A 24,798-nucleotide genomic window follows, 5' to 3' on the forward strand; every position below is an offset into this window, starting at 1 on the left:
CCAGGAAATATCAAACTGGGATCAGAGAATTATCTTCCATAAGTTGAAACAACCATAACAATCTAAATGTTTGGTCTAAAACTAACTGACCCAAAACAAATGCAAACAAAATTAACAATATATGACAGCATAAACCAAAATTTGTGTCGAGCAATAATACAGCAGAAGCTGCAACGATACCAATTGCAGCTTTCTCATACAAATTTTGCCTGTGTACGTTCCAACCACCAAAACACAAAGATGGCAATAATCAGAACAAGATGTTAATTTGAGGAAACACATTTCAAACAAACCAATAACTAGAACACAATAAATCAGCCCTGATTTAGGATAGCAAAAATACAATTACCTCCGTCATGGTAAAAACAAATTTGATGCAGCAATGGCACAAAGGTATTATAAGACAAACTCAGTACAAGCATCTTGTGAGAATCTAAACCTCGACAGCACAAGAACACAAGAAGACAGATTAAAGGCAAGCATCCTCATGAAAGCCAATCAACAATTAGAAAAACGGACGGCCATGATTGATACAACAATTTCATTCATCATGTTCCTCAACAGTACAAAGTATTTCCTGAAAAAAATACATACATGCTGAACAGAAGCACCATGCTCTATTCCTGAACCATAAGCAATGAGATCATAACAGCTCCCTATGAAGAATTGAAGCACTCCAAACTGATGCATGCCTGACTTCACATTTGAAAGTTACAACACAAGGTGACAGAGTCTCAAGATATCCCCAAGTTAAAAGCATTATATTTATTCCAAAGTATGAAAAGAGAACATACCTTAAGAAACACCCTTTCTGAGCCACAAATTCAGGTATAAAAGGGGAATTAAAAAATGAAGCAAACATTCAGGTTCCAAGATTTAAGTAGCACAAAAATTGAACCCTAAATATGCATCTCAACTGTGAAGAAAGTTTATTCAGACCCTCAAGACATTCAGAACAAAAGGCTGGAGGCATGAATATTGACTAGAATACAATCTAGGGACTGGTACTATATTTTCCTTGCATAACAACTTCACAATAATGTAGACTTTCTTCTTAAGCATTGAGCAGAAGACATTTTAATATCCAACAGAAGCGGAGCACTGCACGGCTAGTAACAGTTTACAGATTGGTCCAAGATACTTTGACAAGAATTCATTAAGCAATCATTTTAATTGATAAATATCACAAAAGTCTACAACTTGCCAAAATTGCAATTTATTTCCAGAAACAACAGTTGTTAGATTGCTCAGCTAGCAAAGAAACAAAATATCTAACACACTACTATACGTGTGGGTGCACATCTGCTAAGTACCATAAAAAAAAAATGATGCAATCAATAAGTCAAGAAAGCTTCAGGAAAGACAAACCAAAAGGCACTTAAAGGTAAATGTAATTTGTTACAAAGTGAAATATAATCTGGAGCACATAAACAGCAAAGATATATTTTTTTTCTTTCCCATTAACTAACTTCTTTCCATAAGTATACAAAAAGAATGGCTTAATTACAAGTGCCAATAGCTGGAGGCAAAAGTTATATTGGCAGGTTTTCCCCCAGCAACAGCACAATCATTCTTATCTAAATAATTGAATAATCCATGGGAATATACAGTATTCTGTCTTCAAAATTGCATATTCAACTCTGAGATGTCATCCAAAGGTATGTCAAGGCCCTCAAAATCAAGGTCTTGCAAATTGTCATCATCAATGTTCAACCAAGTACTTAAATCTTGAGGCCCACTGAAGTCATTCGTTACACCTAGTTCTATAGAGTCTAATTCATGAAAGTTTGTAATATCTAGTGGTTCCTTTATCTCTGTAGATGGATCCTGAGGAATATCACCGTGGGACATCAATGCTATGCCTCCTTTTGCATTGCTGCCATCGCCAACCACTTCACTAGAACCTCTGGGTGAATGGTATTCAGAATGAATTGTTTCTGTAAACTTGTTACCAAATCCATTTCCTGAAGTTAGTAGTTGAGCTGTCTTCTGCTTTGGCTTTGTTTTAGCTTTACGCTCTCCCTTAATGTTACCCGGTAATGTACGGCTCGCTTTGGCGACAGAATTTCTCCCAGCATCTTTATCTTTTTCTCTCTCACTTCTCTTTCCTTTTGCTCCACCCACTTGAGTATTACCCAGAGTTGATACAGCTCTTGAGGAAGCAATGCCACCAACATCATCAAGCAGCACTTCCTTCTTCTTCCCTCTGTTATATATGGGTCCAGTTTTGGCAAAATCCTGGTCAGATTGGTAAGTGAGATTACCAAAATCATCAAACGAACTGCTGCCAGTTTTATCGCTATGAAGATCATGCTGCTCAGATATACTGGGGAAGGGCCCTGTAAGAGCAGAAGACCCATATGTCAAATACAATCAAGCTAGTACAAGAACTTGTTAAGGTAAAATAATTAAAAAAATGGAGTTTGGAAATAGAAATCCACATCACAAAGAGTGGTTTATATCTATGTAAATGGTCCCTAATCAAACAAATCCTCCCTTCAATTTCAAGCAGAATGGGATGAACATGCTAGACAATTTGCCAAAAGTACATATTCCTTGGAATCGGAACAAATAGATCAAGTCACAAACCTGATATCCTCCTCTCTGTTTGAGATTTTTGAGTTTCACGAGGCAAACTTATAGCAACTGCAGAGTCAAAGCAATTAATAGATTCTGCAGCATTACCATGAGAAGGTGAAGCAAGAATGACATCTCGAAGTGAAGGCTCAGTAAAGCAACTCTTCCCTGTGTCTTCAAATTTCCGACATTTAGAAAGGGTCCTCTTTGTAAAAGCCAAGGCAACTGGTTTTGAAACCCTAGAGACCCCAAGTTTTGAAGCAGTACTTCCTCGAGTGGCCTGTCAATATTAGCCAAAGGAAAACCAATGAAACACAGTAATGCATCATATAATTAGAATTTGCAAAAGGCATGTCCTAAGGCACTTTTGGGTTAAAAAACATCAATTATAGTCAAGTACTATTAGAAGCTTTAGTTTAAAAGTATACTTCCCTACCCCACTCTATGCCCAAAAAGAAAGAGAATATAAGAAAAGAAAATATGAAATGAAAATTGATTTTTATTAGCATTAATATTAAAAAAAAAAAAAAAAAAAAAAAAAAAAGTCGATGCAAATGTACTATCATTGCCCCAGCCCAACATCCACATTTGAATAGTTTTGTACCATCTTAACGAGTAGACACACGTTTCTCACTCTCTTTTGAGTGTTGTTTAGGGGAAAAATTATTACTCTTATCTGAATCCAAATTAGTCCAAGTCATCCAAACCCACTTTCCACAGAGTTCCTTGGACAAATTTCAGTTTTGTCAAGATAACAAGGCTCAATTAACCATGACTGATAAGGAATCGTCTTTGGCGGAGATTAGTAATAAATTTCTCAAGTTGTTTTTCTTTTGGGTGGGAGCTTTGAATTTGCATCAAGTTTCCTCTATGCTTCAATTTGTGGAGTTGTGTTCTTCCTTTTCTCTTTAAGGGGTGTGTCTATGTATACTTTTTATGTTCTTGGGTTGCGCCCCTCTGCGCCTTTTAATGAAATACTTATTTATCAAAAAAAATTAAAAAAAACACCATATATGTACTCCTAGCTTCAATGTATGTATTTTTTTTTAGAAGTAAACCTTTTTTAAAAAAATAAATTTTGGGTTTGAAGAAGAAAATAAAAAATTAATGAGCTTTTGGGAAATTCCATTCATTTCCTCCAAGAATAGCTATTCCTCTCTTTAGGGAGGAATGATGTGTACCAAACAAAAGAATGACTATTCTTATCCATTTTATTACAAGGGTCTATTCTGCATACCAAATGTGCCCTATATACATACTCCTAGCCTCAATTTTTTTTTTTTTTTTTGATAGTAAAATTGTACACATAATTACAACCTCAATGTATTTCCTATGAAATAGTTAAATTTGGTAGAGTGGAAGTTGTCAATACTGGGTCAGTGTCTTCATCTATGCTGACATGGCTGAAGTTGTCAATACTTGAATAGCATCAAGGTCCTAAAGTTTGCCTTCAATTTTGATACACCATTAATGAAAAAAATAAAATCTAAATAGTCTGAAGGTAGATCAGAAATAAGTTAAATTTAAGATCATTTGCATGCACTGTGCATTTTCCTAGCAGAGCGCTAAACATATTCTTGCTAACTACATGATCAACACCTAACTTCTAATCCAAATTAATACAGTCACAATATAGATGACTTTCCATGACTAGCTCCATAGTTGATTTTCTGGTATGTTGGTGTTAGAAAACTAAGGCCCCGTTTGATTTGCAGAAAAAACCCCAAGAATGGAACTGTTCCTATGGAATATCTATTCTTTTGTTTAGTAGGGGTCTCCTATGAATAGTTATTCCCGTGGGAATAACTTAACACTTACATAGAGGAATAAACAACATTTTTCAAAAACAAAAAAAAAAAAGTTCCAAAACCTTAAAATTTGTTTTTTATTAAAAAAGGGGGAGGGGGAGGGGGGTGGGGGTGGTTGTGGGGGGGTGTGGGTGGGGTGAAGAACCTTGAATTGCAGTGGCTGGCTGGCAACCCCATTAGGTGGCCAGCCACCCACTGCAATTCAACGGTTTTCCTTTTTTAAAAAATAATAATAATTTTAATTTGAGTTTAAAAAAAAAAAAAAAGTGGGTTTTTTGGTAATTTTGGTTCAATTCCAATTAAAATACCAAACTAAGGAATAACAATAACTATTCCATTCCACTTTCATCTATTCCAAGTAATAACTATTAGACCAATTTTTTTTTTTTTTTTTTTTTTTATAAGTAAAGATATATAGAATAAAGGTGCAGAGGGACACAACCCTAGTACACCGGGAGTATACAAGAGAGCGACTAAGAAGAAGAAAAAGAAGAAGAGAACATGAAAAGAAAATCTTGGAAGCTGATCACTATAGGCGCAAGCCAACCAGCAGTCCAAGTGAAGAGGGTGTACAAGAAAAAATGAATGAGGTCCTCTAAATTCCTAGTCGAGTCCTCAAAACTTCTTGTATTTCTCTCGTTCCAAATACACCACATGAGGCAGAGAGGGACCATCTTCCACACAACGGCGCTGCTAGTTTTACCACCCGTCCACCAAGAAGCGAACATCTCCTTAACGTTACCCGGCATAACCCAATACAAGCCAAACCGAATGAAAATGGCATTCCACAAGGTACGCGCCACCCCACAGTGGAGAAAGAGATGGTCAACAGACTCTCCATCTAATTCACACATGCAACAACCATTTATCACCACAATACCTCTCTTCTAAACATTGTCCAAAGCAAGAATCTTTCCAAGCGTGGCCGTCCAAACGAAAAAAGCCACTTTCAAAGGAGCCTTGGTGTGCCAAATACTATTCCAAGGGAAAGGAACGGGGTCTTTAGATGCAAGGATTCTATAAAAAGATCTTACTTCGAATTTGCCTTTACAAGAAGAGATCCACCTTATTCTATCCTCCCCTTCCCCGCCTATCGGATGCGAATACAATAGCTAGTAAAAAGAGGCCAAGACCTCCACTTCCCAATCATGTACCCTGCAAGTGAAGGAAACATTCCACTAAACAGAGCCATTTGAGCATTCCCTATTGTCTGCAATAGATGCATCCTTATTGGTGGCTATATTGAAAAGTCCAGGAAAAGCCCCCTTGAGAGGCATGTCACCGCACTAGATATCCTCCCAAAACCTGATATTGTTCCCAGGACCAGGGACAAATCTAATGTGGCTTTGGAACGACCTCCACCCCCTACATATGTGCTTCCATAACCCTACCCTATGCGATCCTCTGGGTATCTTGGAGCACCAACCACCCCAAACCGCACCATACTTTGCCACCAGAATCTTTCTCCACCAAGCCTCTTTCTCATGAGCAAATCTCCACAACCATTTTCTCAATAATGCTTGGTTCATCAATCGCAAATTCCGAATGCCTAATCCTCCCTCAAAGATCGGAGAACAGACCTTATTCTAGCTGACCAGATGGAATTTAAACTTTTCATCAATCCCACCCCATAAAAAATCACGTTGAATCTTCTCAATGCGCTTCGCCACTGATGCCAGAATAGGAAACAGAGACAAAAAGTAGGTGGGAAGATTGTATAAGGTGCTCTTTATGAGAGTGATCCTCCCCCCCTTTGATAAATACAAGCATTTCCAAGAGGCCAGCCTTCTGACATATTTCTCCAACACGTCCTCCCAAATGGCCTTGACCTTGAACGAGGCCCCCAATGGGAGACCCAAATACTTTAACGGCGTAGAAGCTATACCACATCCCAAAATACCAGCCAGCATGCCCGCATTGTCCATACTACCAACAGGGACCAAGACAGATTTGGCCAAGCTCACCTTTAACCCAGAGACAGCTTCAAAGCATACAAGTAAAGCACCAATATTTCTTACTTAAGGGTCCGCCCCACAAAAAACCAAAGTGTCATCAGCAAAGAGGAGGTGAGAGACGATAACCTGATCCGTTTCTCTAGCCCCACTGAAAACCCAGATATGAGACCCCTATTTATCGAGGCATCGATCAACCTAGTAAAAGCCTCCATGACCAAAACAAACAGGAATAGAGAGAGAGGGTCGCCTTGCCTCACTCCATGTGAACTATCAAAGAAACCGGAAGAAGATCCATTAATCAAGACCGAGAATCTCACAGACAAAATGCAATGCTCAATCCAGGAACACAATTTCTCTCCAAAACCGCACCTTCTCAGTAAGTAAAGAAGAAACTTCCAATTCATATGATCATAGGCCTTTTCCATGTCCAATTTGCACAATAAGCCAGGTTCCCCAAACGCTCATTGGCAATGAGAACTGAGTCCAAGATTTGCCTGCCTTTAACAAAAGCATTCTGGGGTTTAGAGATTACCCTGTTCATTACTCTCTTCATTCTATTGGCCAAGGCCTAGGCAATAATCTTGTATGTCCCTCCCAGAAGGCTAATCGGACGAAAATCCTTTATATCTGTAGCTCCATGAGACTTCGGAATAAGAGATGAACGTGGCATTAAGACTTTTTTCAAATTTACCTCGATCATGGAACTCCGCAAAGACCGCCATAATGTCCCCCTTGATCACATCCTAGTAGTCTTGGAAAAAAGCTATTGAAAAGCCGTCCGGACCTGGAGCCTTGTCCCTATCCATTCCTTTCACCACCTCCCAAACCTCCCTTTCCTCAAATGGAGCTTCCAACCTAGTGGCCTCACCAACATCCAACATGTCAAAATCAAGGTCATCTAGCCTCGGTCTCCAAATGAGACTCTCTTTGAAAAGAGCCTTGTAAAAATGGGTAACATAGTCACTAATAACCTCTTGATCTGAAGTGGTAGAGCCTTCCACAATCAACGTCTCTATAGTATTATGTCTTCTATTTTCATTGGCAATCCGATGGAAAATTTTCGTACATTTATCTCCCTCTTTCAACCACCGGACCCTAGATTTTTGCCTCCAACTAATTTCCTCTTGTAACAGTAAGGTCTCCAACTCTCTAGCTAGCGACCTCTTCCTCTCAATATCTTCAGAGGATAATCCTCTCTCTTCCTCCACCCTATCAAGAGCCTTTAAGTCCTCCATCCGAGCCTTGATGTGCCCTCCCACATTGCCAAATTCCTAGTTATTCCGTCTCTTAATATCCTCCTTGAGAGCTCGCATCTTTTTAGCCAAAATAAAACTTGGAGTGCCAAAGAAGTGATAAGAAGGAAGATATAGTTGAAGATGAAGACAAGGAAGATATAGTTGAAGATAAACACAAGGAAGATATAGTTGAAGATGAAGCATGTTTTGGATCACGTTTGAGAAATAGAGCTTTTAAGTCAAAAAGAGCTTTCGGGCAAAAGCTTCATTTTTAAACTTTTGCCAAAAGTGTGTTTTAGTCATTTTTAGGCTTTTTGGACCCTTAAAATTGCTTTTAATTTTTTTACCAAACGAGCACTTTTTTTCTTCAAACCGGCTTTTTAAGTGTTGAAAGCACTTTTAAGCCTCTCAAATGCAATCCCAAACAGGCTCGAAGACAAGGAAGATAAACATCAAGTGTCAATAGAAGAATACTCACAATAGGACTATAGTGCTCATCTAGGGTTTAATGTGTATTATTGTTATAGAGTTTAAGTTAGAACTGTTTTGTAACTCAATTATATATATATATATATATATATATATATATATATATAGACAACACCGCTGTACCGGTTGGGGTAAGTAGCACTGCATAAACGTAACTCATAATAACTATTCCTTTTCCTAAAGGAATACCTATTCCGCAAACCAAACGAGGCCTAAGGGGTCCCTCTTGCTTTATGTCATTTGGTTGACCGGGATAACAGGTCATTCAAAGGAAAGGAAGAATCCAGCGGACATATCAAAATGGCTTTCTTAAGGCTTTGTCTGATTGAGGTCTCAATCTGTCCTTCATTTGCAGCATCAGGTTCTTTCCCAAAGTGTCTTGATCCTCTATGCTTTAGGATTTAAAGCATATTTTTTCATTCTTTCCCTTTATTTATTTATTTATATTTGCTTTGGGCTGGCAGCCTTCATAAACATCCTACATTCTTGCTTTCTGCCCCTTTAAGGGCAATGTACAATATTATTAAATATTGTAACATATACATACGTAACTCTAAACTTTGAAGAAAGAAACGATAATGAAAAGAAACACACACACAAAAGTTACCAGCTGCTTTTTGTAAGCCAACTCAAGAAGTCTGCCCATTGCAACCTGCTCAAGGTCCCTGCAATAAACCACACACCATCAACCGCCAACATAATACAAAGAGATAATTTAACACTGATGCTCATACTGAAAAAGATTAAAGGCCTAATATCTAAAACAGATTTAAATTACTTAATATCCTACCGTTCTTCCATTTTCCTGCCCTCCTCAATTGCTTTACTAATTTTGTTCATGTGCTCATTCCTTTTACCAACCTACAGAATCAGCCAAATATAGAACAAAACACACATTTAGAAAAATATTGCTAGAAACACTTCTTAAAAAATGCTAAATGAAGTTCCAAGAATAGAATTGATCAAAAAAAATTGCAGGGACATTTCTCTCATGGGAGTAAGTTATTAAAAAAAATGTACCCTGTCCCAATTTAAGTGTCTTCTTTCCTTTCTAGGATGTCCTAAAATAATTGTCCACTTTCTAGAAATAGAAGCTCCTACTTTTCTAATTTTTTTTTTTTGAATAAGTAATTGGCCCCAAGAGGGGGAATGGAAGATTTAAACTAGTGACATCTGTTTCATAAGGCATATTCCCTAACCGATTGAGCTATCTCTTGGGGTCCTAATTTCTTATTTTTACCATGACATTTCTTAAAAAGAAAAATCAAAAGATTCTCATTAAAAGTTGTGCCACCTCTAGTTTACATAAAGGACATTTAGGAAGATCCCTAGATATTTACCTATTTATTAATAGGCATGTCATGGCAAACCAATACGTATAATTTGCAACAGACAGACTACATCCTTAACCTTTTGCTTAAATGTTGTGAGATACAATAAAAATTGGAATATTAGAGACATCCAGAAAGTGTAACACCTATGAAACATAACCTGTTGGTAAAGTTCCTTCTGTAATTCAACATCTTGATTAATTAGATCATCCTCTCCATCTGCCAGATCAGGCTGTGACAAGGGACCCATAAAGGAGGTTAAGTGCACGTGCACATGTCCAACAAAAAGAGACCCATATAAAGTACTTGGTAAAGAGAAGCAATACATATACCAATGTAGAAAAGGAGCAGAAAAAAATAATAATATACAAGAAAAGGGGGGCTGAAGGAACTAAATGACAAAACCCTTCCAGCTGATTGGCAAAATTTAGCGCTGCAATGTCATTGCTTATGTAAATTAAATGCTCACCACTGTTTCTGGATATAGGCCAATACTCTGCAGCTCCAGGAACAGTTTGTCCTCCAGCGACATTTGATCATATGGGCAGCCAATGGAGGAAATGCCTGAAGCATTTGTATGTTCAGCTAGCGGCCCCTCAACAAGATATCCGGAAAACGATGGGAACATCCCATTATTGGAATGCATAAATCCATGATCTCCTTGGAACAGATCATTATTTGATAATTTACTGTGGATGCCTGTGCCCCTGGTGAGGTTAGTTCTCCCACTACAAGAAAATCTGTTGACAGCACATTGCTTCTGAGTTTGAAGACCCAAAATGGACTCAGAATTAGATTCAGTCCTGACCCTGTTTGTATCATCAACATTAACAGGGAGACAAGTATCATTAGGAGAATGATCTCTATTATATTGGAAAGACATATCTCTTTCCCCATTGTTTTCTTCAAATTCTTCAGCTTCATCTTCCACAATCAGAGCTGCCAACACTCTTTGGTAGAATGGTGTTACATTTTTTGTCCTTTCTAAATCAATTTTTTCAAAATTACCAATATCCTGGTCATGATCATCCAAATCGCCAGTCTTAGTCATTCCATTTGACACAATTTGTTCTTCCAGGACTCTCTCCTTTTCTCCAGAATCAGGCGCTTGAGAGGAACAATTCTTTCCAGGCACAGGCTCACCCTGAGAAAATACCATAATTTTAGAACTACTACTCAAAGAACTATAAACATTTTTAGAAATAAGAATAACTAGTTCTCCAAAGGTGTGTTTGGTTCATATTTTGAATATTAATGAGACCGAGATAAAAGCTACTTGGTGAATACAGATAAGAATGTTGAGGCAAAGTAAGATGTACAAGAATAAGAAAAGCTGATTGAAATGGATAATAGAATCAATTGGACTCATGAATAGCACCTAATAAGGTGAGTTGGCATAATATAGACCTGTACAATGAAATTAAACTCGTGCTGTTATATATCAGAGAAAATGTTTGTTAACAAAACCTAATGGTATCTAACACCAGGATCTGATTAGATTGACGTTACATCCCATGAAAACTAATCCATTGCGTTTATATAGAAATTTAATTTCCTTCATGATATCAGTGGACATTGCTGCATGGAGGATCAATTCAATAAGTTCATCAAGTATAATACTACTATCACTTTTTAAGGAACAATCTTTTTCTAACAATATAAATCCTGAGGATAGATTTCTAGATCTTTTTGGGCAACACAAAATCTAAAGGATGAATGTTACCCATTAAAGTTCATTCAAAAAAACGTACCAAATTTATTTACAGCAGAAATCCAAACACCCTTTTATTTATTGCACAGGCTTGTATAAAACCATAAGTCATATTGATGTAGGACAAAATGACTGAGATACCAAATTTGATGTAGACAGCAGCACAGGGATGTTGTCTACATTTAATTAGGGTAAAGCATAGGGAAAGACTGTAGCTTTGAGGAACTAAAAGATGGAAAAAGAAGTAGCAGGCTTATGGTTCAAATCAGGCTAGGAAGAAGGCTGGAAACAGGAATAAGGCTACAGGATTTTATTTGGTAGCAGGTATTTGAAGGGAATTAGGGTTGTTTTTATTAGAGATTTATGCTGGAAAAGACTGAGAAAAGTATTATGTAATTTAGGATTTCAAATAGGGTAAGAAAGGAGATTTGATTTGGAGGTGGAAGAAGGAAGAGAATTCGAATTGGGAGTTCGTAGGGTTTTTATCCTATGAAATTTAACTATAGTAAATCTGGTTTTGTGGGTTTGGAGGCTAAGAAAAGTTGGGTGTTGCTAGGATAATGAAATTTTGGCTTCTAAAGGTGGGAAATCAAGTTCAGGGTACAGTCTGAAGGCTGGATTAATTGCTGGAAATTAGAGAAGAAGATAGATCTAGGAATCACACCCAGTTTTGCAAAGTATTACACATAGGGTTTCCTAAGCATCACACCATACAGAAGGATTACATTACGCAAGCCTCAAGAACACACAATTGCTGCAAAATGTTCATGAAACTGAACTCTCTACTGAATTGAAAGCATAATATCGATGTTTATAGAAAACTAAACCTGACCCTAATGAGACTTGGGCTCTACTGGCTTTGATTACTATGCCCAAACTAAAATAACTAAAAGAACACACAAATATAATCACAAAACACCATAAAACCCTAAATAAAATCTAATGGATCAAAAATACAACTTATGCCCACAAATTAAAATTACAAAAATAGACTTATCTCCCAAAACTAATTTTAACTAATAAATAAATCCTTGCTGTATGTATCACTCCTGTTTTTCCTTTGATTAGGAGGGGTTCGGAGCTGCGTGCACATGTGTGGTTGGTGGGTGTGGGTGTGGGTGTGTGTGTGTTGGGGGGGGGGGGGGGGGGGGGGGGGCCTCAAGTAAGATGGGCATGGATAGGATTATCTCAAGAAGCAATTATCTGCACTAAGACACCAAAATATTGTTGTCATGGCCAAGGATAACAGCCTTTCATGATTCTCTTCTGTAGATTTCAATTAATCCAAATAACAAGAGCAAAAGAAAGTATAAATGAGAGACCACCTGAAACTAATTACACTATATAACTGAAAGTAAGATTCAAAACATCTTTAGAGTTCTACTTTCTAGTTACCACCTGCTGCTTCAAGTAGGACGCATCCGCTAAGCTGACAGAAGCAAAAATTGGTTCCATTTTCTTCCAGAATGAACTTGAACAGGCAAGGTCTGCAAAAGTAAGCAAATTTTTTTTTTAAAAAAAAAATATAACCATAGATGAGAATAATACATTTAGGTACATCTTTCAAATGAGTAAAACAAAATTGGAGGTCAAACACATACAGCTGGCATTACAAGCAAAATTGGCAGCTGCTAAGAGTTCTTCATGATCATCATCTGATTCACCTGGAACATCATAAATAGTAGTATATCATGCCAACACCAAAAAACAAAAACAAAAAAGCTATGAGAGCATTCTCTCTAATTTTATTTTTCAACTGGAGATCACAGTAATGAGAACTACTATGTTTTTGTAAATAACAACGGGAACTATGTAGAGCCGAAAATGTAATATTTATAGAAATGTATATCAAAACTAAAATCTACACACATGCACAAAGACAAATATAGATGCACACCCAAATGAAATACAGGTTTCCATAGCCTTCTCTGGTCAGAATTATTTAAAGCGGACCCAACTGGATTCCAAATAGCAAAACCATGAAACAAACATATTTGGGGCTCGTTTAGTTCACGGAATAGGTCAAACAGCTATTCCCATGAAATAGTTATTCAATTGTTTGGTTGCATACCATTCTTAAGAATATATATTCCCAAGGGAACAACTATTTTCTTATGAAAATGAATACATATTCCTCTAAAAAATTAGAGGAATAGCTATTCCATGAGGATTAGAATAGGTTTTCCCAAAAAAAACCACATTATTTTTTACTCTTTTTTTTTTTATCAAACCCAAAAAAAAAAAAAAACCACCAAAACTGAAGTAATTAATTCTGGCGGTGTCCAAATACACTGGCAGAGATGGGCTATCAATGGCAACTCAACCAAAGGGATCTTGTGCAATCTAAGACCGAGCCATCACTGGCCTTGGCTCAGCACCACCATGACCGAATCCCACTATCATCACGACCAACTCCCACCATGATCAACAAGCTCACCACAATTCATAGCTACCATCAAACCACCACCATTTCAAACTGAACAAACTTCACCGTCACCACCAAACTCCCCTTAAACCCATCTAAGCCATCTCAAATCAACTTAGATGCTCTGAATCCGCAGCCACCCATAGGCACCGGCGCCAACATTTCTCAATTATTCTATTGTCATGAGAAATAGAGAGGTGGACCAAAGGAACACTCTAGTAGCATCCATGCTATATGGATCAAAGGAGTTTTTGAGGAGTGTCCCCGTCTATTAGGTTCACCGCAGGTGTAAGTTGTAGAAGAGTAGGGAAGGTTGATTGATCTCCCCCTAAATTAAACCCATACACCCTCAATCACAGCTCCACTAATCCCATATTTCAATGTCTTTTATACTTATTAAAACAAATATCTTTTATATACTTTTCCTTCTATTTTTTCTCTTCCATTCCCGTGAATTTCATGTGCATCCTCTGTCAAACAGTAACTCCAGAAAATAACAGATATAAACATGGGTTACAGTCACCTTTTAAACCATAGATTGGTAAAGCAAATTCAACCAATACCAAGGTGGGTAAAATGCTATTTTTCCATTTTTTTCCCTTCTCCTAGTAAATGTGACTTCCAAGTTTTTGGAAACCCACTCAAATTCTTTACTTTTTTCTTCTCCTTGTTTTCCTTGGCAATTTAACCGAGAATGAAGAATTTGGAATTTTCTGATGTAGAACAGCAGCAGCAATAGACTTCAATGGATATTTTCATGAAAGCTTTCAGAAGCAAAAGGTTACATAAGATTTTGAAACTAGGTTCAGAGGCTAGAAGCTTTATCAAGGCTAGAAAAGATTGAATGCTGATAAGTCTTACTTAGGTCGCAATAAGAAAAAATGCAGATTTTCTCTGGCAGCAGCTTAGATATAGGATTTTGGGAGAGATAGTGGTTAGGATTTTTATGGTGGAAAAAAGTCTGGAATATATGTTGGTTTAGGTATATTTATGGTGTACAAGGCCACAGTTCCTTAGCAGATAAATGCCTAACCAATTACACTTAGGTTCCTAAGCAATCCACCAAGGAAAGAATTAAGGGTAGGAATTAGGATTTATGGTTCAATCAGGCGAAAAGACTTAATTTGATGCTTGAGATTTGGTCACTGGAAATTGGAAGAGCATCGTGGCATGCGAAGTAATAGCTGAGAAAAAAAAAACCTAGGGAAGCTCAGTTTAAGCAATCAAAACTTCCATATAGTTTTTTTTATGAATTTTTTTTTTCTTTTTTTTGGGTACTAAAAATCGATTCTCACAATCACAACCTCAAGATAGTAAAATCTTGTTACAAAAAACAAAAAAAAAAAAAAAAAAAAAAGATAGTAAAATCTGCTGGATATGTTTTCACATTATTCTCCATGTCTTTCTGAATTTTTGAGTTTTGACAAAGGATATTGTCAACCCATTGCCAACAAGGACTAGGATTCCTTACTAAAAGAAGATAACAATAAGAACTACTATGACTACTTTGGGAACTACTAAAATAAAGCAAGAAAAGACTCCAAAACTTAAAATAAGATTCATGGGCCTCTTGTACAGCCAATTCCAGCAAATCGACAATTTACCAAATTACCATGATTAATAAAACTCAAGAAAACTTAATTAAACAAAAACAACAGCATACTTATGCAAATAAACATAAAAATAAGACTTTTACCAGCTATACCAAGACTTTATAGGGTTCCCGACTAGGCCCCACATAACATTTTAGACAATATCTTCGTACTATTTTGGTATTTAATCCTTCATTTCCAAGAGCTTCTCATTATTGCATAATTTTCAATCTTTTTTTTCTCAAAAATTTCTGAGAATATAATAAAACCAATTGCTAGGACTACCAGAACAATGAGAATAAGTGCTTACTCTAACCCCCTTATATATAAATTCATACTAAAGTTGGACTATTTTTGAGATTTTACCAGCTAAATCTGGGGAACCGCCAATTGAAGTATGCCCAAGATGAGTAAAGGCCTTGCGATCAGACAGTTTCTTTAGAGGAGGACGGCGTGACTTACTGAAAATACATAGATTGAACATAACAATAATGAATTTTTTATGGGAAAAGGATAGGAGAGAGACAACTTTCATCCATCAGCAAAGAAAAATTTTCACACCTTCCATTCTTTTCAGAAGCAGGCTTTGTACATCTAGGCGGCTTTGTTGAAGCAGGAGTCTCCAGTTTCTCCCTCATTGGTGAAATGCTAGCCCTAGAAACAGATGAGCCCCTGCCAGTCCTTCCTTGTTTCCGCTTACCATCTCTGGTTTCTCCCTTATTGAGTACTTTAATCTTCTCGGTAAACAATACAGAAGGAACAACATTCTGAACAGAATTTACAGCTCTTTTGTCTACTTCAAAACTTCCGGACCCTTTATCCTTCGATCTACTTTCAAGATTTTCACCAGCACCAGATTCTTCACTTTCAGATAATCTCGCTGGAGATGAGACCTTTTCATGTTTCACTCTAAAATGTTTGATGCCATTCCTGGCAAGAAGCAACCCATTGGTCCCAACAGAAGTTACTCTAGCACCTAAATCAGAAGGCAAGCACGCTTCTGATGATGTCTGCGGCTCATCACGACCTGAAACAGGAGACACCAGATTTGTTCTTCTGGTGCGAGAATTTTTTTGTGTTCTCTGACCACCCCATTGAGCCATGGGGTGAGAGGGTGATCCTGAGGGCACAGGACACTTGCGATTGTTAGCCCCACTTGCAGAATGAAATTTCTTTATGCTTGGAGGTTGTTCGCAAACTTCATGTTCCCCAGAAGTGCAAGGAAGATTAGGAGATGAGCTTCCTGCCATTACAGGACTAGACCGCGGTGCCCGTGGAGCCTTTCCCTTTGTTAATGGATTAGGACTGACAATAGAATCACCCTCACAAGTAGTTAACCTAAACACAGCCATGACAAATTAATCATTAGAATGAGATTAGAATAAAATAGTACAACATAAAACTATTAATAAGAATCTTAATGCAGCTTCAATATCTGCTTGTACAGGTCAGATACCAAACAATAATAAGATTGATCCTAAGGAGTGGATACATACTTATTGTTTCCTTTCGCTATTTTCCGCTCCTTACTCAATGGAGAGGTTAAATCCCTTGAAAGAGAAACTCTGTCAAATTCATTCTTGGGAATCACACGAGCATTTGAACCAACAGGAAGGGAAGTACCATCTTTGCTAATCCCACTACTACCATTAAAGGATCCTGATCTGCGAGATATGAAGTTTCAGAACATTTATGTCACTCTTTTTTTGTTCATTTTGCACAAAAACAAGACTACATAATTTCAAGTCCACACAGGGGCACAGAATACACAATCCATATGAAGAATGGAGTTTAAGAAGTTTGGATACCAAAAAGATACAAACCTCTAATTATATTTCCAATACAATACTAGTACGAAATTGGATAATATCAAACGTTTTTGAAACATAGAAACTGTAAACAAGGAGTGCAACTGTCCAAATACAGGAAACAAATTTGCAAAAGAAAAGGAGCATAATGACACCAATGGTTTAAGCCTGTCTCTTTATACATAAATTGAAGGGGAGGGGAGGGGTGGGAGAGTTCACATTCAATAATTTTGCATTATATCAGCTGAAGTCAGACAGTAATCAATATTTCTTCAATAACATTAATTGTCACAAATTCCCTCAAATTTCGTCTGAAGCTGTAATAGTGTTTGACAAGGGAGGATATCTTCCTCTTGTACTAGCTAATCAAAGGTTCTCTATCTCTCTCAAGCTCAAAATTTACTAGGATAGTTGTCTCACATAGGATCCATTCATCCTAGTTAACATTTAGTAGGTCAGTGGGGGAGAAGGTGAAAATCATCAGTCAAATTAGCTGTTATAGAACCTTAACGTATAACTAGTCTAAAAATTTTGACAAGTGTGAATCTGAACATCTTTTCAACAATACTTAAAGATGCTGGAAGAACCAAAATCAGAGGGCAAAAAACTTGGACTTCCAAAAAGTCAACAAATATAAAACCGAAAACATAAACATTAAAAAAGTGGCCAACAATCCACATTATTAGTATCTCCATTGTCAATAGAACTGAAGGAAAACATCAAAGTTTACCTTTGCATGTAGCAGCACATGATATTGCATTACTTATACACAATTGATGTATATAGTTCTGCATGATGCACAAGAGAGTACATCACTTTTCTCTTTTAGAACTTGATTTTAATCAACACTCAAGCCAGTTAACCACTAATATATTTTTTTGATAATTACATATATCAAAGAAAGCGCAATGCGCCTCTAAGTACACAAGAAAGTATACATAGGTAGCCCAATTTAAACCCAACAACAAAACCCAAGAAGACCCAACCCAAAAAACCCAACTAGTAACCACAACCAAACAGTAAACCAAAGAAAGAATCCAAAAAACCCAAAGACTGAAGCCCACAATGGCCCACCGCCAGCCCTAAAAAACACAAAGCCCTTAATGCACCTCTGGAGGAAAGGAAAATGTATTTTTGGTCCCAACACAACCCCGTTGGCTATGGCACCTCTCCGGAGAAGGTCCTTCTCTAGACTCATAATTGATGGAGTATTCTAAATTCTTGAGTTCCCTCTTCCCTTTTACCTTAGAGGTATAGGGCACCCGCTCCTCTTCAATTTTCGAAAAGAGATTCAAAAGACTTTTCTCATCACCTCCTTCACCACTAGACAGTCCCACACTAGAGGCGAATTTCACCACATCTAGCCACCTCCGAAGGTTCCGCTACAACCTCGGCAAACAGCTCCTTGTTCTTCACCATTAGTTAACCACTAATATTTTTCTAACTGCTAAACATTCTCCTTAAATTACTGTAACTGACAAAGATCCTTTTTAAATTCACTCTCTACCCTTAGGTCATTGAAAGAAATTAAAAATTATAAAATCAACAATGACAAAAATAAATAAAGTTTTATCATGTTCTGACATAACCTTGATGTAAACAAAATAAGCGGAGTAGTGTACTCCAGAAATTAGAAGTCTCTGCCAGATTCATTGGTTGACCAATTGGCATTTAATATGTAAAAAGAATTGGAAAACCAAGTTTCTTGCTCTCTCCTTAGAGAAAATGATGAGTTTGATTGTATAGAACAAGAAACTTAATATCCAATATTTCTCAATTATAATTTGGGACTTAACAAATCAAGTTCAGTTTACCTTACACTTGTTTTCTGATTCTATCCTTATAAGAGTTTTCTATGTTGAGCAGTAATCCACCACAACAGTGTTGCAATTCACATGCATGATCAAGTGATTTGCAGATTGGTTCTTCATTTTGATTAATATTTGTGATATTATCTACAATACTAAACAACACTGATAAAGCACACCGCCACAAGAGAAACTGTCTTTTCTGCCACTCAAGTTGTTTGAAATAGTTGAACCCCAGCTGGTGTGAAAGATAAACTTCAAAACTTACACTGCAGGGAGGGCGGGGAGTGGCAGAACTATCTTAGGAACATGTTCCCCACCTTCATTTGAGAAATCCATACCAAACTTTTAGGCAGCCTGATTTGAGTGTTTCTGGTGATTTGAAAAGTATTTTTGAAAAAGTGGAATTAAAAAGTATTGTTTGTAGAGTGTACATCTGAAAAAATGTTATCTGTGGGGCCGAAATCCAATGGCCACGCAGATCCGACACCTACGCAGTGGCCACTAGACAGATTGTCCCCACTAAATAGATCCGGTGGCCACACGATAAAACCATGCAGATCTGACAGCCACGGAGTTGCCAGAAGACATATCTAACACTATTTCTTATTTTCTGATTTTTAAAAACAATTTTAAGACTAGTTACTAAACATGCTTTCAAGAAAATAAACAACAAAAACCATTTTGTGTTTTGAATATTGCTTTTTGAAAATGAAAATTGAAAGTTGTTGTCTATGTTGGGCCAAATCTGAAAACTTATTTGGATAACTATAGTCTGAAAAGTACTTATCAAAAAAAAACTATAGTCTGAAAAGTGTTTTCAGTGTTTAAAAAGCGAAAACTGAAAATTTTACCAAACAGGGCCTTAGTTTTGTGTAGCAAATATTTTTCCTAGAAAATTGACAGAATCATAAATGGAAATCATATCCTTGTTCTTGGATTCCATTTCCGTTGTTAAACAAAATAACGACTCAAGAGAAAATCTGGAAACAAATGGCATCACGACACCAAAACAGAAAGTGTTTATACCTAAAACGTTGGACATCAGAAGATTGTTGAGCAGGCTCATTTTTATACTTATGATGCATCACTCGTTTTGGCTCTACATCACCATCTATGGGTCTCATAGAGGCAGTGCCCACAGAACGTTTTCTTTTCATTTTTCTGTCCCACATTTCCCCTCCAACAGGCAGTCGGCGAATCTTTTCTTCAATAGTATCAGAACCTTCACCAACATCTTTAAGCATAATACCTCTATCTTTTCCCATGAACAGAGGCTGCCTCATAGAGGAATTTTTTCGACCTTCAGCCTACAAAATTTAGAGGAAACATTTGAGATGTTAGAGATATATTGCATAAAATATACAAAAATAAGTACACACATTGAGTTATAGAGGCATTTTGACAATCAACCATTACTAGAGTAGCATTTAGCAATATATTTAATGATCTCAAAAGGTCAAAGACATCATAGGGAACTAAAAAATTACAATCAAATATTCTTTTGTACATCATTTTCGAGTTTTTTTAGCTGCAAGGTTCTTTCTCTAAAGGAAGATTCAATTGATCTTTCACGCTAATTGATTCTTGTTTAATTGTCAGCCTTATCGTGGATCATTCATTTGCACCATAGAGATGCTAAAACCAGAATTGTCCAAAATTTGCAAGCTTCTATTGCAAAGAATATAAGGAAATTACAGAATAACATGAAAGGACACAATTTTGTGTTACCAAATGAAAACTGCAACACAAACAATAAAATGTGAAGGCAGCAAATAAAGAACAATTTTCAAAATCTTGTTGTATACAAACCTTTGTCTCCGCAACAGATGAGCGAACTCTCTTATTTAGAACAACACTTTTAGGCTTGTCCTCTGTTCCTTGAGCCAGGAGGTATCTCTGAATCTGAGTTCCTGTCTTCAAGAAGTTTGACCCCCCTGATCTTTCATTTGTTAGCATATCACTCCTTTGTTGCTTCTTTGAGTTTAAAGCTTCGCAATACTTGTTCAATTTGTGTATGTAATCATCAAACTTCTTTGCCCTACCCCTGACCAAAAATTGTTGAATCTTCAGCAGAGAATGGCTATTTAAATGACAACATCATTACATTCGGGGTTCAGAATTACATCAAGGTTCATGTAAATGCCACACAACACCAACAACAAGATTATTCTGGTATATATGACCCGGGGTAAACAACCAAAAGAGAAAAAAGATTAACCTTGGTCAAACATAACTTCAGATATCTTGTTCAAAGATAGGCGTTTAGCACTTTGCAATAACGATGTAATTCTACAAATGTAGGCTTCAGAAAAATCTGAAATTACCTGGCCTTGATAGAGGCGTCTCGCACAGTTGCTTTAAACCGTTTTAGTTCCTCTATAGCTACTGGAGGCAGAGACTTTGAATGAGCAGCCCCAAAAATATTATCTTCCACAGTGCTCCCATATGAAATCCCAAATACCCTCCTTAACTCGCCTGATCGAGTATATTTCTGATCCCCCATTGTAATAGGATCCAGCATCAAACACTCGGATAGCGGGGGCAAATCCCCTGTTGACATAGCACTCCCCCGAGAACTCATAGTGGAACCAAAAACACGAGTCTCTCCATCCTCACGGAAGCTTCCAGACCTATCCAAACTGACACCTGTATAACTCCCCCTCTGCACATTTGTATAGCTCCCCATAAATGCATATTCCTCAGGACTAGCTGAACACGACTCAAATCTCACATTTTCAGCCATCACCCAAACTCAATTGAACCAAATCAAATTGAGTGAGAGTTCTCCTCAACAACTCATTTCAGTGACTTGAGAAACTCCAAAGCAGTGACCTAATGCAACATGTTCAAGAACACGTCAAGAATCCAAACATAAGCACAAGTATAAATTCAAACATACTGCATTTACAATACCCATGAGCTAGAATTAGTCTGGAACCCATTGTTTACTCAAATTATTTACTTCAACCACATCCTCAGCATGTACTACTCAATAAAGTAACAATGGGGTACAGCTTTTATAGGATGTAGTTTTCATAAAGACCCTGTAATAAATTAATTAATTAACTAACTAACTAAACCCCTGTAAGCTAACGGGAAAAAAAAAAAAAAAATCATATTGTACTCTACTTTGACTTTCCCAAGAAAAAGAAAAGGCTCAAGCTATGTTTTATGCTGTATTCTTCCAGTGCTTTCTGTTTTCAGTTTGAAAAACACACTTTTCTCAACTACATTAACAAACAACTAAAAAAATAAAACATTTTCAAAACAAAAGGCACTTTTTATTAAAATATATATATCAGTCTTATCAGATCTTCTTGGAGGAATATTTTGACAAAATAAATGCTTAATTTTTGCAAAGGTATGAGCTAACTTATTATTAAAAATTTTAAATAGGAGAATTAGATTGACCGTGTGACCACCTCTGTCGAGGATATGGGTGGCCGCCCATCCACTAAAATGAGAATAAGCCAAGAGAGTGGCTGCACAGCCACCCCTCTCCCTCCTCCACAACTGAGGTAGCCACACTGCCACTCTCTTTTCCTTACTTTTTTATTAGTAAAAAGTCCACTTGTAATCACAAAAACATTTTCTTAAATATAAATCCCACCAAAAAAACACTTTTCAGTTTTGTGTCAGGTCAAAACACTTTTTAAAAAAAATAATAATAATCATTTATCCGACTACAGTAACAAACGTAGCCTCGGTTCAACTCAGTGAAAACGTAGATTAAGCACAGTCAAGTAAAAGTTCCCTTTCTCCAGTGATATTCCGAACAAGCCAAAAAAGGGGGAAAATTCAAAATTTCATTCTCTTTTCTCTTCCTACATTCTCTCAGAAACAGACGAAGCTTAAGCAATGCAAACAACTGCTAAACTACAATTACCAGAAATTCAATGAAAGAAATAAAAAAGAAGCAGAAATCCAAATCTTTAAAGCATATATAAACACTGAAAATTCAAACACTTGTACACTAAAAAAAGGCCTAAAAATCGCATAATTCAGCAGAACCAAAGGCGCGAAGATAGAAGAACTTACAAGGCACTAAAAATTAGCAACTTTCGAAACCCTAACTCAAACAAAAAAGTTTAGGGTTTCTCCAAAAACAGAAAACCCTCAAAATTCAAGAGAGCAAATATAAAGAAACCCGAAACGCGACGGAGGCGTACCGGCATTGACCGATCAAGCTAGGGATCGAATTGCAGAGAGAAAGACGCCGATTCGGTGCGTTTTGGGCTCAAGAGCGGTCGTCCTGGAGATTCTCAAAGAGAGAAAGAGAGGAATTTGGGGGTCCCGCAGAAAGTCTTAGTAGGGGAAATACTCAGCTGAGTAGGAGAAGAACAGGACGATTAGTGTATCACCACGTCATTTAAAATTTACACGTCAACAAACTGACGTCAAACAGATCTATCTCCGTTAAACTCTCATATGAAACGACGTCGTGTCTATGAGCTTCCAAATCATCGGAAAATCACGGCTAAATTTCCGTTAATTTGCTGACTTCTCTTCAAGTACTCGGCGTGGCAGTCTTCGATTCGACTACTTAATATACGATGGCTGTCTTATTTTTAAAAAAAAAAAAATTGACAATAAATAGTTTGTAAGTTACAAATACACCCTTAAGATTAAAAAAAAAATAAAACAAACAAACAAATCTAGCTCCATGGGCTGACAATGTCCATTATCCATGTAGTCCAACTCCATGGGCAGGGAGACTCCATCCATGGAGCTTAAAACTTTTAATGTTTTGCTTTCTTTTAATTTTTTTTTTAATCTTAAGAGTATAATTGTAATTTTACATGTTTTTTGTTATCAATTTATAGATTGCAAAAAAGCTTGAGCACAACACAAGATGGTATGTCCAAAAAATTGAAAACTATTCCCTTTTTTTTGTTTGTCCCTTTCTCTGCTATTTTCCTCCCTAACATGCCTTCTTACTCTAGCCAATAGGTGTTTCTGTTGTGATGGACTTCTTTGTGACACCTTATGGAGGTATATGGTGTCTAGATAAACTCAGTTGGAACCTATTTTCACCAATGCATGTCATTGCCTCCTTTCTGATATCCTTACCACAGGCTTCATGCATTCTGTGGAACTATCTAAAAGGTTCAATTCCAATGAGTTGGTAATGAAGTGATTAAAAAAAATTAATTCAGTATGTTCATAATCTTTTTGTAATGAATTTAGATTTTATTTTATTTTTTTATTTTTTTATGAATGAGTAATTTCATTAAAACCAAACACAACCAAGCAACACAACACCCAGCTTACACGCCTTCATAGAAGGCTAAGAAAACAACACAACAGTTACAACCTACAGAAAAACAAGCACAGATATTACACCAGCAAATCTGCAGGTAGATTTCACAAAGAACACAAAACTAAATTTCTCCCTAGTCTTAGAAATTTGCTCTTCCCTACAATTCTAGTATGAACTTCCCGCAAAATTTCCTTTAAAATCTGCTCCTCTATTCTCAGTTGACCATCATGCTTGATGTCATTTATGGTGCGCCATTTACGGCATCCTAGCTGCAAAATATCCTCCCAAAACACAGGGGGTTACCTTCTTTGCAACAATTCATGCAAAACTTCCAAATACGATAACTGAAACTACATTTAAAAAATAAGTGGTCACGGCTCTCAAGTCTACTTCGACAGAAAAAACATTAAACATCACCCTTGTAACCTCACTTGACCAAACGTTCACTAGTAATGAGCCTATTCCTCATAACAAACCATAGAATAAAAGTTTGCTTGGGGATGGCAAGAGAAAACCAGACTAACTGCCACCAAACAATCTCTTCATTTTTCTCCCTAAGAATCTCCAAAGTTTCTGAGCTCACATACAGGGTCGGCTCAGGCACTAGGCGAGTTAGGCCCTCGCCTAGGGCCCCCAATTTAATAAGGCCCAAAAAATATTTTTGAGTTAAAAAAAAATAAAAATTAAAAAAAAAATAAAAATTATTTTGGACCCAAAAAAAAAATTGAAGGCCCAAATTTTTTTTAATAGGACCTAAAAAAATTTTTTATCAAAATTTAAGGCCTCAATTTAATAA

General features: G+C 36.8%; 1 protein-coding gene across 4 annotated transcripts; it reads right to left on the bottom strand.

The window, feature by feature from the left end:
- Positions 1–1,429: 1,429 nt before the first annotated feature.
- On the bottom strand, positions 1,430–23,033 carry LOC132166876 (uncharacterized). 4 transcript variants are annotated; one of them, XM_059577721.2, is made up of 15 exons: positions 22,912–23,033; positions 21,067–21,574; positions 20,552–20,780; positions 19,769–20,049; positions 16,620–16,787; positions 15,685–16,461; positions 15,490–15,584; positions 12,708–12,770; positions 12,505–12,593; positions 9,865–10,539; positions 9,556–9,627; positions 8,855–8,925; positions 8,672–8,729; positions 2,590–2,857; positions 1,430–2,339 (listed from the first exon to the last, which is right to left on the bottom strand). In XM_059577721.2, exons 2-15 carry the CDS (start codon positions 21,483–21,485, stop codon positions 1,621–1,623), a joined length of 3,984 nt encoding a protein of 1,327 aa, XP_059433704.2. In that variant the 5' UTR covers positions 21,486–21,574; positions 22,912–23,033; the 3' UTR covers positions 1,430–1,620. The 4 variants fall into 4 exon arrangements, with proteins under 4 accessions (XP_059433704.2, XP_059433703.2, XP_059433705.2 ...); XM_059577720.2 differs by having other exon boundaries at positions 20,552–20,786; XM_059577722.2 differs by having other exon boundaries at positions 2,686–2,857; positions 20,552–20,822.
- Between the last annotated feature and the right edge of the window lie 1,765 nt (positions 23,034–24,798).

This window comes from Corylus avellana, chromosome 2 (assembly GCF_965113065.1).
Source record: "Corylus avellana chromosome 2, dhCorAvel1.hap1.2, whole genome shotgun sequence".
NCBI lineage: Eukaryota > Viridiplantae > Streptophyta > Magnoliopsida > Fagales > Betulaceae > Corylus > Corylus avellana.

Excerpts from the sequence above, each read along its gene's own strand:
- LOC132166876 (XM_059577719.2), bottom strand. The coding sequence starts at position 21,485 with ATGGCTGAAAATGTGAGATTTGAGTCGTGTTCAGCTAGTCCTGAGGAA. Across the intron at positions 10,540-12,504 it reads CGTCCTACTTGAAGCAGCAG|GGTGAGCCTGTGCCTGGAAA; the intron begins GTGGTAACTAGA and ends GTATTTTCTCAG. Across the intron at positions 8,730-8,854 it reads GGCAGGAAAATGGAAGAACG|GGACCTTGAGCAGGTTGCAA; the intron begins GTAGGATATTAA and ends GGTTTATTGCAG.